At 36.1% G+C, this 13,489-nt stretch overlaps 1 protein-coding gene across 1 annotated transcript; it reads left to right on the top strand.

Annotated features, from left to right (window-relative positions):
* The first annotated feature begins 11,517 nt into the window (after window positions 1-11,517).
* LOC122608736 lies at window positions 11,518-12,964 on the top strand. Its single transcript, XM_043781831.1, has 2 exons — window positions 11,518-12,013; window positions 12,089-12,964. The coding sequence occupies exon 2, from the start codon at window positions 12,134-12,136 to the stop codon at window positions 12,698-12,700; it is 567 nt and encodes a 188-aa protein (XP_043637766.1). The 5' UTR covers window positions 11,518-12,013; window positions 12,089-12,133; the 3' UTR covers window positions 12,701-12,964.
* The last annotated feature ends 525 nt before the right edge of the window (window positions 12,965-13,489 follow it).

Genomic DNA, 13,489 nt, shown 5'->3' with positions numbered 1-13,489 from the left:
GATAACGGAACTGAGTTCAAAAATGCCGTGTTTGATGAATTTTGTAAATCCAAAGGCATTACTCACCAATTCTCTGCAGTTTGTACCCCACAACAAAATGGTGTCGTTGAAAGGAGAAATCGAACGCTAGTGGAAGCTGCAAGAACAATGCTTGCTTATTCTAAGTTGCCTACCAACATGTGGGCTGAAGCTGTTGACACTGCTTGTCACACTCAGAATCGGTCCATTATTAATCAACGTTTTGAGAAGACTCCTTATGAGGTTGTTAACAAACGGAAACCCAACATCAACTATTTTCATATCTTTGGGTGTGTTTGTTAGACTCTAAATGATCGGGAAAATCTTGGAAAGTTCGAGAAGAAAGGTGATGAAGGTTACTTTGTTGGTTATTCCAAGACATCGATTGCCTACCGAATCTACAATCGCCGAACAAATACGATTCAAGAAACAATGAATGTTTGGTTTGATGAGATGTCGGGCATGATCTTTGAGCAAGAAAGTTTGCTACCAACAAGTAATGATCCAAATGCTTCAAGTACTTCATCAAGAACTTCTACTTTGGCATCTAAATTCAAGAAGTTTCCAGCTCCAACGAGTGATGAGTTAGATATTCTTTTTGAAGAATTCTACAATTCTAAACCGATTCATGATGAAGAACCTCAAATTATCGTTGAACCAGTTTCGAACCATGATCCAGTTCCTAACAACCATCATGAATCATCATCAAGTTCTTCTGAGCAAAATGCTACTTCTTCAAGTAGTAGTTCTTCATCCTCTTCTAATGATTCTTCTTCTCAATCCTCTCCTGATAATTCTTCTCCAGTAAATGTTCAAGAACAACCTACCCAAATTACTCAGACTACCAATCCGATAAACACTCCAAATGTATATGTGCCTCTTGACTTCGATCATCCATTTTACGAGGAAACTGTTCTACCAAGCTATGATTCCATCTCTTAGCAAAACTGTGGTTTTAATGATGATGATGTTGATGTCAATCAACAAGATCCTCTTCCTCATGATCGCAAATGGTCACGTATGCGAAAAGATCATCCTACAGATCAAATCATTGGAGATCCACAAGCCGGAGTAACTACTCATACTTCAGTGAATGAGTGTCTGGTTGCACTTTCTCTTAGCAACATTGAACCCAAAACTGTTTCTGAAGCTCTTCGAGATTCAGAATGGGTTAAAGCTATGCAAGATGAACTCGCTTAGTTTGAAAGACTGAAAGTATGGAGATTAGTTCCAAATCCAAGGAAAAATGAACCTATTGGTACAAAATGGATTTTTAAGAACAAGAAGGATGAGAATAGAGGTGGTAGTAAGGAACAAGGCTCAACTAGTTGCAAAGGGATATTGCCAACAACCTGGTGTTGATTTCGACGAAACTTTTGCTCCAGTTGCAAGAATGGAAGCCATTCGGATTTTCTTAGCTTATGTTGCGTTCAGAAACTTCACTGTGTTTCAAATGGATGTGAAGACAGCTTTCTCGAATGGTGATCTCAAAGAAGAAGTTTACGTTGAACAACCAGAAGGTTTTATTGATCCCAAAAGACCAAACCATGTCTACAGGTTAGACAAGGCTCTCTACGGTCTTAAGCAAGCACCCCGAGCATGGTATGATTCCTTATCTACTTTCTTGATTATAGGTGGCTTTACCAAAGGCACAATTGACCCTACCCTATTCATTCGTAAACAAGGTAAGCATGTTCTTCTTGTCCAAATATATGTTGACGACATTATCTTTGGGTCAACCAGTCAAACATTTTGCCAAAATTTTTCATCTCTAATGGTTAATCATTTTGAAATGATCATGATTGGGGAAATGAACTACTTTTTGGGTCTTCAAATCAAACAACTACCAAATGGTATTTTCATATCACAAGGTAAGTATATTCATGACATGTTGAAAAAGTTTGATATGACTACTTGTTCTTCAATTTCAACTCCAATGGCTGCTCGTACAAGTATTAATGCTGATAAAAATGGGAAACCATTTGACCAAAAGAGATATAGAAGTATGATTGGTTCATTGTTGTATCTTACAGCATCTCGCCCAGATATAATGTTTGCAACATGTATGTGTGCTAGGTATCAAGCTGCTCCAACTGATTTACATTTTCAAGCCGTGAAACGAATATTTCGTTATCTGAAGGGTACACCCAATTTAGGTCTCTGGTATCCCAGGGATACTGGATTCAATTTAACTGCCTATTCAGATGCAGATCATGCAGGTTGTAAGCTTGATCGCAAGAGCACTTCTGGTACTTTACAATTTTTGGGTGATAAAATTGTGAGTTGGTCTTCCAAGAAACAAAACTGTGTGTCACTATCAACAGCTGAAGCTGAATATGTGGCTGCGGCTAGTTGTTGTGCTCAAGTGTTATGGATGAAGACTCAGCTTACTGATTATGGTCTGAAATATGATCATATTCCCATATATTGTGACTCTCAAAGTGCCATTGCTATTGCAGTCAACTCAGTAAACCACTCTCGATCAAAGCATATAGATGTGAGATATCATTTTCTCAAAGATCATATTGAGAAAGGTGACATCGAACTCTACTTTGTGGGAACTAACTACCAACTTGCAGATTTGTTCACTAAACCATTAGATGAGAAAAGGTTTAACTTTCTTATCTCTAAGCTTGGCATGTTAAATCTTGAACCTTAACTTATTTTGTTCTTGATACATTCATGAAAAACAAAATACAAAATTTGAAAAGACAAAAAAAAACAATCAAATACAAAAATATAAAATTTTGGAAAAATAACAAAAAGATTTTTTTTCTTTTATATCTTAGTGGCTTACATATACTCTGTATGTAACTCGGGTTTTATAGTGTTATTTATATCTTAATGGTTTACATATGCTTTGTATGTAACCCATGCTTAAATGATTTATTTATTTCAAAATGGCTTATACATACTCTGTGTATAACCCGTTCTTAAAAGTTTTATTTATTTTCAAAAGAATTATTTTTCTTTTCAAAAGATTTTTGTTACTCTCAATTGTTGATATGAGAAGCTACGGATTGAACGCCTTTGTGTACTCTCTAGTTGTCTCATCCTGAACAATTGATTGAGTTAAATTTGTGCTTAAATGTTTTATTTGCATCCAACTTGTTGATGTAAGATGCAAAGGATCGAACACCTTTGTGTACTCCCTAGTAGTCTTACTATGAACATTGTTGTTGACGCAAAACTTTGTGTTTCTTAAAATCTTGTTCACTTTTAGACTCTCAAATTTTTCTGTATATATCACAACAAATATTTTACTCTTTTTGACTTCACAAAAACCAATTTTTGCTCTACCTTTCTATGAAAAACTTTTAAGATCTACCTTTGCATAGATTAAGGGGGAGTTAATGATTTCAAAAAAAAAAAAAAATTTAAAACTTCAAATGTGTTTTCAAATCATTTTCTTATACACATTTGATGATTTTCATCAAATGAAGTTCGGTGTTTAGTTTGCACATGAGCGATCCATTCACTCCATGAACTTCATCATCGCCGATGAGTTCTAACCCCGGAGTATTCACTTCTGTCGTTAATGATGATGGTCTCGTGCAAATAAGATGGAGGGAGTAAAGTTGAAAAGTGAGAGGTTATGATGATATGTTATGAGAAAAGGGTTAAAAGAAATAATACCCTTCCCAAAAACTCTCAAATCGCCGGGTACAACACATTTCTATCGAATGTCATTTGTTGATATCTTGATAAAGACTTCATGGACCACTCAAGTGTTTCTTAACAAATACTTGTTTCATTTCTCACGGAGATTTTTTACATTTCTATTGACTCTTCATTTGGAAGATGTTGATATTGAAAACGGGTGACATTCTGCTCCGGTCCCCAACTTCATTTGATCACGTTGTGTCTAGAGCTATCTTGCTTGATCATTATTTTGATCCTTCTTCATTTTCTTAAGACACATTTGAGTCATATCTTTGTGATATTATTGCATATCTATGTGATATAGCCGGAACATTTGTAGTGATATCTTAATTGATATTCTACTATGATCAAATGGAAATCCTACCAATGCTATCATCTTCTCCAACGTTGAACGTAGGTCTCATAATTACACGTGTGTAATTATTGAGTGAACGAGAAGTCTATCCGTGACCTCGGATGTTTCCTAAAAGTCTTTAAGGATAATAGATTGTGGTTATCGAACGCCTTAGGTGACACTGACCATGATTTCTATTCTTTAAAGCAATCTCGTAGTTGAAAAGCTACAAGACCGACCTATGTTAGAAAATTGCTTTGTGCATATTTCAATGATACATAGGAAATCCGAAAAATGTCATACATTTCTTTCGGTCATTTCATTAATCCTTTTGATTTTTGAACATGTTAACGGATCATCCTTATCCGGTTTTTCCATTTCTCATCTCACAAACAGAAAAACAACCAATATCATACTATAACATTTGTATCAACAACTTCAACCTTACATTTTAGTTACCTTTAGGATTCTTTGGGTTAGGACTATTGAATTGGGTTGATGGGTTGATGTTTGATATTTCTCCATGCAAATCTAGTTTTAACTTGTGATATTTTTTTTTCGTATTCGATCAATCAATGTTTGCATAATGACATTGGTTTCCAACTTTATCATTATGAGAGGGAGAAAAAGGTTATGATTGATTGAGAAAGAAAATCTTTGAGCTTGATTTGTGCAAACATGGAGTTAGTAAGAAGGTTGTTGTGAGTGTATGGAGGTTATGGATAAAAGATAAGAGAGAATATTTTATGGGATTGATGGGAAAACTTGCAATTAATGAAATTTCAGTCAATTGAGCTCAAATTTTCAGAATTGAGTTCTTGACTTGAAAAAGGATAATTACAAAGATAAGGATATGATGTTTAAAGATGCTCCAAAATGCTTACACTCATGAATTAAGGGGGAGCATGATTAATTCAAGTCTTGTTCAAAAGTTTAATCTCCAAAGTGTTTAAGGCAAAATGACAAAGATCAAAGCTACAAAAGTTGAAAGATTGATTGGAAGATTCAAGACAAAGAAGTAAAACTTTGAAAGAGTCTTCATCAACACATTTCATTCAAGATCTTCAAAGTCATATAATAATACTTGATCAAGAAGCTTCAATGCATATATCAAGGGGGAGAGTTTAAGTTTTTGATACTTCATTCAAAGGAAACAAATTTTCATTCAAGAATCGAAGATTGAAGAACCAAAGCCAAATTTATACCTTCCGCACTTCAAAAGACAACTCTGATTCATGGTGCAGCAATTTTCAAAGATTCTAAACTTATTCATTTTATTCTCTGTTCAAAAAGAACATTAAGAATTTCATCATGTTTTAACTTCAAGAAGTCCAAGACCAAGATTGATTCAAGTTCTCCAGAGACAGTGAGAAAGCTTTAAAGACTTGTTTCATCACACCAATTGTCTTCGCCATCGGGCTCATCAACTTAATTCCTACAAGCCAAAATAACACGTACTTCATTCATTACAATATATCACTAAGGGGGAGAATGTTAGAAATCCAATAATAGTGATAAATTGTAATTTAAGTTAGTGGACGTTGTTGTTGTTAAGACATGGTGAAATGTTTTCTAAGGTTGATGGATTAGGAGTGTCAATTAGCTTAATTGTAGATTTAGACTATAAATACCCTCAACTCCCTAGAAATCATAAGCCTTTGATCCATTTTTACATACAACTTAATTCAGATCGTCTCTCTCTCTCTTTCTAGAAAATCACACACACTAAACACACCAAGAACACACACACTTGAACCGCCATTGTTGAGATCGAATCAAGAGCAGAAATCGTGTTATTACAGTTAATCTCGATGATAACCAACCAACCGATAATATTTGTCTCATTTCAAAGGCTACGTCAAAGAATTCTTGGTTATGGCATAACCAAGAATGGTACTGAGTTCAAGAATGCCGTTTTTGATGAGTTTTGTAAATCCAAGGTCATTACTCACCAATTCTCTGCGGTTTGTACCCCACAACAAAACGGTGTCGTTGAAAGGAGAAATTGAACGCTAGTGGAAGCAGCAAGAACAATGCTTGCTTATTCCAAGTTGCCATCAAATATGTGGGCTGAAGCTGTTGACACTACTTGTCACACTCAAAATCGGTCCATCATCAACCAGCGTTTCGAAAAGACTCCTTATGTAAGGTACCTTATTGTTGTGTGGATCGTAATAAGACGTGATTCGTTATGTCAAGAGTGCGGAATCCTCTTAAGATAACTAGATTGCTATTTCCTTTTGTCGATTAATGAGCAATTAACCAACCCAAGGAGATGCATGATATGTCGTATTTTATGCCCATTTCCCATAGCTTAAAGTGGTTATTTAGTGACGTTTACGAGTCGTTTTCGTATACAATTGATGCGTTTATGGTATTTGTCAGTGTTTCAGGTGGAAAACAGGTACCTAAGCGATAACTTGAAGAAAACAAAGTTTCTGGAGCAAAACGAGTGCTTACGGACGTTTTACGGGGCACATAAGTGAAGATTAGAAGAAAGTCAAAGCTGGTCAAGCTGGTCAACGCAAGTCAACGTGAAACTGTGACGCAGTGTGGTTATGCGTTGCAGTAATTATAGTCAAGGTGAAACTGCTTCGCAGTTCAGTGAAACTGCGACGCAGTTTGACTATATACGACAGAAGGCCAGTCAATGAAAGTCAAAGTCAACAGAAAAGTCAAAGAAGAAATTGCGACGCAGTCTGGGACTGCGGCGCAGTTTATTGCCGAATCTGCTGAATTTGGTAAGCATATAAATAGCTGCAAAAACATTCCAAAAACCTATCTTTTCATATTCCAGACGATTTTGAGTCCTCTTTTTAGGGTTTTTCTCATATTTCATCAATTTGGAGGATTCTAGCTGTTGAATTAAATATAGTTTTAGGGAATTGGAATTAGAGTTTGTAGTCGGCAGGTGGGGTGCAAAATTTAGAGGAATATCTTCGTTTGGGTTTTGAATTCGAGCCACAACAGAAGTCAACTTCATCAGCCACAATCATATTCTCGTTTGATTCTCTTTTGTCTTTTATTATTAATAGTTGTTTAATTACAAGACTATATTAATATACAATATTATTATGGATTATACTTATATAATATTTGTTAGTTTTATTGTTCATGCCATGAGTAGCTAAATCTTTAATCATCTACTAAGATAAAGTGACACAATTGAATGATGGTTGCACTATTTTTGTAATTCAAGTTGATTTGATTTAACGTTGTTTCGTAATCTTAGCTTATTAATTCTTTGTTATTTAACTCTTAATTGCGGATAGTTTTTGCATGATCTAAGTGGTAACTTAGGTTGTGTAGAAGTTATTTTGATTGCTTGGTTAGAAGCGATTGTTTCTATGACGGGTACGGTAGAAAGTAATTAATAGTTAATAAGAGTTAACGGGTTAATGGTTGGGTACAATCAATAGACACAATTGTTATCTAAATAACCAAAACGATTAGTTGATTAGGAAAGTTATGAAAGGCGTCTCGGGGTATCGGTCTTAGTAATGGAACTAGTTAATTAAGGGAATTGAATAAAGTAACGAACTTGATGGGTACGGGGTGAGTCTTTGTTTAGTTCTCGGTTATTAATTAACATATTTAAATTGGTTCTTCATTTAAGTGCAACCTAAATAAGTTGTGTCATGAAGTCGAAGTAGATGATCTTTTAATTAATCTTGATATACAAATTCTCCTTTCAATAAATTCTACGAAATTTCTAACTCTTTTTAATTTTAAACTAACTTTTCAAAATTCAAGGTGACGGGAGTCCTTAAAATCCAAAACTCTTTTTAAACTACATTAAACTCGCTTGCTCTTAATTAGTCCCTGTGTTCGATCCTGGACTTACCTTTAAACTATATTGCATACGAACGGGTCCACTGGCCGAGAGTGTGTAGTAGTCAGTTCTAGGGTATTTCTTGTTTATAAATTTAAGACTAGATTTTACACATCAAGTTTTTGGCGCCGCTGCCGGGGACTTAGATTAAGTAGTTGTTCATTTTGTGATTCGATCCTTCCTTGCATTCATTTGTGAGGAAGTTATTTGTTTTAATAGATAGATTTTATTTTTTGTTTTAGTTTTATTTTTGTTAGTTTCTGGTGCGGTTAACGGTATTTCTTGTGGTGCGTGTGCAGGTGCTTTGTAGTTGATGAACACAAGAGCCTCTGGTAGACCTTTGCTTAGTCCTCAATCTAATCCAGGGAAAGCCAGACGACGCTTACTTAGATCAAACAACACAGAGCCCTCAAACACCGACAACATAGATTCAGGTACCAAAAACCGTGACCACCCAGACGTAGATTTGGATCAACATTACTCAAAGAAAGGTACAATGTCCGAGGTTCACTTAAGTGCTAAATTCTCCGAAGGTAGTGGTGTTTGAACCTAAATTAATTGGCTCAGTGACAAACAAAATTAAGGGGAACAACCACCGCAACTCCTGAGAATTCAGTGCGAACCTAACAAGTTCTTGATGAACCTAACGCGGCAGTGATTGTGGAATGATTGTGAATTGATTGAATATGATTGATTGACTGAATTAAATGTGAATTGAATGTGTCCCAATTGACAGCATTGAATTGAGCTTTTCTAGAAGTATATTTGGAAGACAGACAAACACTTTCGAGGATTCTAATATTGTCAGTTTCTTTTTAGTCGTAAAGACTGTAGTTTGACTTGTATTGATTATCATATGAATATTTATGTTTATATGTCATATATATAATTTCACATTACATATGTAACATGAACTAGTATCTCGAGCAGCATGCTAATAATATATGATCATGAGCCATACACTTCGAGCAAGACTTATGACTTAAGCCATATAACTCAGCCCAATGTATGATATAGATCCAGCCCAATGTATGATATCATGTACTCAAGAAACAAAGCTCCTGAGATTGCTCATGTATTATCATCTCTCGGGCATGCCTCCACCCTTGCATCTCGAGCCCCTTAGGTTAAATATCATATCCTTTCCATTCCTTTATTAGATCTTAATATATATATATATATAATTGAGGAGGCATCTCCGTAATCTCGAGAGCTTTAGACCATGCTTTATCTAGGAACGATTGTCATATATCGAGCTTGTCATATCTCGAGCATTACTTCCTCTGTCATATCTCGAGCATCATATCTCGAGCATATCTAATTTCTGTAAGTCCATCCCTTAATTTAAAATTAAATATATACCCTATATATTAGCTCGAGCAAGCATATCTCGAGCAAGCATATCTCGAGCTTCCTTCCTTTGTCATATCTCGAGTCTATCTTTGCATCTTGAGCCTCTTTGTCTCGGGTTATTTGACAATTGCTTTTATCCAATGGTTTTAACATTATGCTTAATTTCGTGAATATCTATACACGATCAAATCCCCCCAAGTTTGCATACAAATGGATTTTGACAAGACTTTTGTATGTAAACTTTTACTAGATCTTTTCTTCTACCTTATAATTTAGATTCTTCATTCTCCTGCAGGTGGGGATTTTTATTTTTTATTTTCTTTTTGTTCATTTTGTTGCTGTGCTGCCTTTATCTTGGTCGCTGCTTCCTCTAGTTTTTCCAAAGTATATATACTTCAACTTGTATTACTATTAACGTTGTTAATATATATATATATATCTTATATATATAAACTGAGAAATGGCTTGTCCATTAGGGGATGACTTCTATGCTTCAGCGTTTTAGGATAGGTTTTTTTTTTTTTTTTTTTTTTATTATGTATATTTGTTAATTGCAAGGAGATAGTAGGGGATAATGCTTATCCATGCCAATGAGCTATCAGGATTTAAATTTATGAAGCTCCCTAAAATAAAATTGTTGCCAGAAATAATTATATGATTATTAATATTTTGATGGCCTAAAAATGACTTTGACGTCATATTATTTATTTGACTATCCAAATATATTTATAATTATAAGCATATCCTCAGCTAATTTTGATAGATTAATAGTCCACATATGCATTTTTGTAGGTCTGGACTTTTATGACATATGTTATTTGTCTAAAGGTCCCCTTTGTAGATATATATATATATATATATTTGTATATGGTCTGCCTTATGCACATGATTTTATATGCATATATGCGACCTTATTTAGGATTTTTCCTTTTGTCAGGTTATATCCTCGGTTGGAATGGCCACTTAGAAAATATTTTGGATAGATATTATTTTGAATATTATTGTCATGTCTGAAGCTAGCGGTAGTCACAAGACTGGTAATGAGTCAAACAATGATCATGAGGTAGTTGACCAGGATGACTTAGTTGATGAGAGAGTTTCTCACCCTAGGGTAGATGAAACACCCTCCCGCCTTAGTGCTTTATTTATGAAAAAACTGATTTCTTCTCATCCATGACTATCCAAATACAACCCTGTTTTACCTACTAAGGATCAAAGAGCCCATCTCTCTCCTCCTGGCAAGGTTGCCCTTTATCGGGCTTACTTCACCTCTTCAAATGTTAGGCTTCCATTGACAAATTTTTATCTCAAGGTTCTATCTTATTATCAGATAGGTGTTGCTCAGATGCAACCAGTTGGTGCTGGAAAAATATCGACCTTTGAGATGATCTTGGCTGCTCTTGAACTTCCTCGTTCACTTTACCTATTTAGGAAGTGTTTTAGATTGTTTATTACTGGAGATTGGTTTACTGTTAAAGCTAGGCCAAAGTATGCTAAACTGATAACTCATGCTCCCGACACTATTAAGTTTTGGCGCTTCCATTTTTTTTTTGTTGATGCCACATTTATTCCTTCCGACAAGACTGCTTTGCTTGGTTGGACTCGAGATACCAGTAATAAGAAAGAATGCTCTCGTTTTATTAGGAAAATTAATGTATTGCCGGCTGAACATATGCTCAACCAAAAGCATCTTGAGAGGTTAAGGCAAGTGTCTATCCCATATAAGAGTTATGCAAAGTGTGAGGCTATTTTGGTTGTTGCCAAGATTAGCCAAGACTGGGAAGGAGATGCCCCTACTTTAGTTGATGAGTCCACTAGGAAATGTATGAATTTATTTTGTCTTTCTTTTTCTTATTATTGTTTGATGAAAATTTATTGTTTGCTAATATGTTTTGTTGTTGCAGCTATGGGTCTTTGGGAGAGCATGGGGGTGGATCTTGAGAAGCTTGAGCGACGCCAATCCCATGGTTCCCCTCCAAACCCTGCCTGAATGATGAAATCTTGGAAGAGCATGTTGAAGGCACTTCTCATGGTTCCCCTCCATCTAGGAGAATTTCTTTCTCTCCTGAGCGCCAAAATCTTGGAATTGATGGTACATCTCTTCGTGCATTCTCCTCCCTACCCACTGAAGAGGAGAGTGACAAAGCTATGGGTGACTTCTTTGAAAAGGAATGTCCTTCTACCTCTTCTCCCACTGGTATAAAACTTTATGTTATTTTGTTGGTGATGCTCTTTTTTTTTATTATATGTAAATAACCTTTTTTATTATAGGTGGACTTTCTTTAGGAGGTAGTCCTTCTGGAAAAAGGGGTGGGGGTGATCTTATTAGTCCTCCCCCGAAACGTTCAATGCCTCCCTTTGAAGCCTTTAAGAGCTTTACTTCTTCTTCTTTTACTTCTAATTCCATGGGTCCTCTCCGCTTGTCATTTGCGGGTGGTGGCTTGGAGGAGACTATCAATGACCTTGAGCCTATGAGACGTGTAGGATTTCATTGTACTGAATATCCTACTCTTCAGAGTATCACTGCTGATGAATGGAACGATTTAAGGCGTGCCAGTGCTTTTAATCTGGGCTATGATGATTCCACTCGTACCTTTAGCTTTCCTCCAAGTTGAGCGGGTTCCACCCTTCTTCCTCACCCTACCCATGAGTTTCGTAGGGGTTTGGGTAATGATTATTATGTGTATCCTCCATCTCTCAAACTTAAAGATGATTTGAGAGATCCCGAGGTAGCGAGACATTATGCAGACTCAGTGGTTCCCCCGCTTTTTGCTGCAGAGACTAGCTTTCTTTCCCTCACCCATTTGGCTAGGGTACGTTAATTTTCATCACTTTACTTTATTTTATTTTATTATTATTATTTTAATATCACTTGTTATTTTATGCAGTTGTATGATACTCATGCCGCACTTTCTTTTAATGCTGGGGCTGTCATGAGGGACAATTTTTTGAGGGAGCTTGTCATGCTGAAGAAGAAGATTGATGGATTGGAGTCTGAGATGAGTATGGTATATAGTAACCTTTCTGATTCTTTGCTTGAAGTGGAGAAAGAAAAAGATGACAAACGGTGCTTGGAGCAAGAGGTTCAACGACTTAGATCCAAGTTGGGAGTTAGTGAGGCTAGGGTTGGCGAGCTCAAAAAAGAGCTTGAGGGAGAGAGAACTAGGGGAAAAGAGTTGGAGACTCATGCTGAAAGGAGTACCCAGCTAAGGAGGGATACCCTTTTAGCCTTTCCTCGTTTGTTTAGGCTTGTTATGGATCATCCCGATGTGATGGGTGTACTTTGTGGGTTTTATCGGGCTGCAGTTGCTGTTGGAAGGCACTCAGCTACCTTAGATCTTGTTGGAGTTCATCCATCCATTGACCCCACTTCTCTTCCTTTCTATGACGAGTCTATCCCTGACAAGGCTCGAAAAGCTAAAGCTGCTTTTGTGGAAAAGTCTTTCCCTATATTGGATGCCATTGTTAAGGATCCAGGTGCCTCATTGAAGGACATATAGTCTCTTCTTACAGCCCGGCCAGAGGTACCTCCAGAGATTTAGTTTCATTTTACTTTTCCTTATATTTTTGATTTTATAACTTGTGCTCATGTATGAACTTTTATGACTTTCAGCTAGCTTGTCATTTATGTTTGGCTTGTAGCCTATGGTATGTGAACTTATTGCTTATGTAATTTGAATTAATCGGTTTGCTTGGTTAACCTTGTGTATGTAATGTATTACTCGCGAGTTTCATTTCCCAATGAGAAATGCTTATCTATTTCACCCGATGAGTGAAATGATGGATATTTTGTATGTTTTGATAGGGCATGTATTAATCAATATAACCCTTCCATTATGTATGCCACCCTATGAGTGGAAAAATTTTTGTGAATTTAAATTTGATGGGAATGAAGGTATTAGGACCTTTGTTCTTCCCCATTACTTCCCCATGAGAAGTCTTACCTTTTCATCCTATGAATGAGAAAGATGAAGGTTGTTTTGTCATGACATAATAATATAACCTTAATGCTTTAATAATTTTAAGAAAAAGTGCTACTTTATTCATAGTCTTTAAACATGATGACATACGATTGAGAAAACCAACTACATGGTAGCTTGCATCACAATTGCAAATAAGACTTTCTTACGTTAGTAGCACTTCCGGGTATTGGAGACCCAAGTTCTTACAAATAACACCTTTTGAGGTTAATAGCATTCCAAGTTCTGGGCACTGGATACCCATCAAGCTCTGTTAGGATGTATGATCCATCCCCATTTGCCTCCTTCACTTTGTATGGGCCCTCCCAT

Source organism: Erigeron canadensis, chromosome 7 (assembly GCF_010389155.1).
Source record: "Erigeron canadensis isolate Cc75 chromosome 7, C_canadensis_v1, whole genome shotgun sequence".
Taxonomy (NCBI): domain Eukaryota; kingdom Viridiplantae; phylum Streptophyta; class Magnoliopsida; order Asterales; family Asteraceae; genus Erigeron; species Erigeron canadensis.
This window is presented reverse-complemented; position numbering and strand designations above follow the sequence as displayed.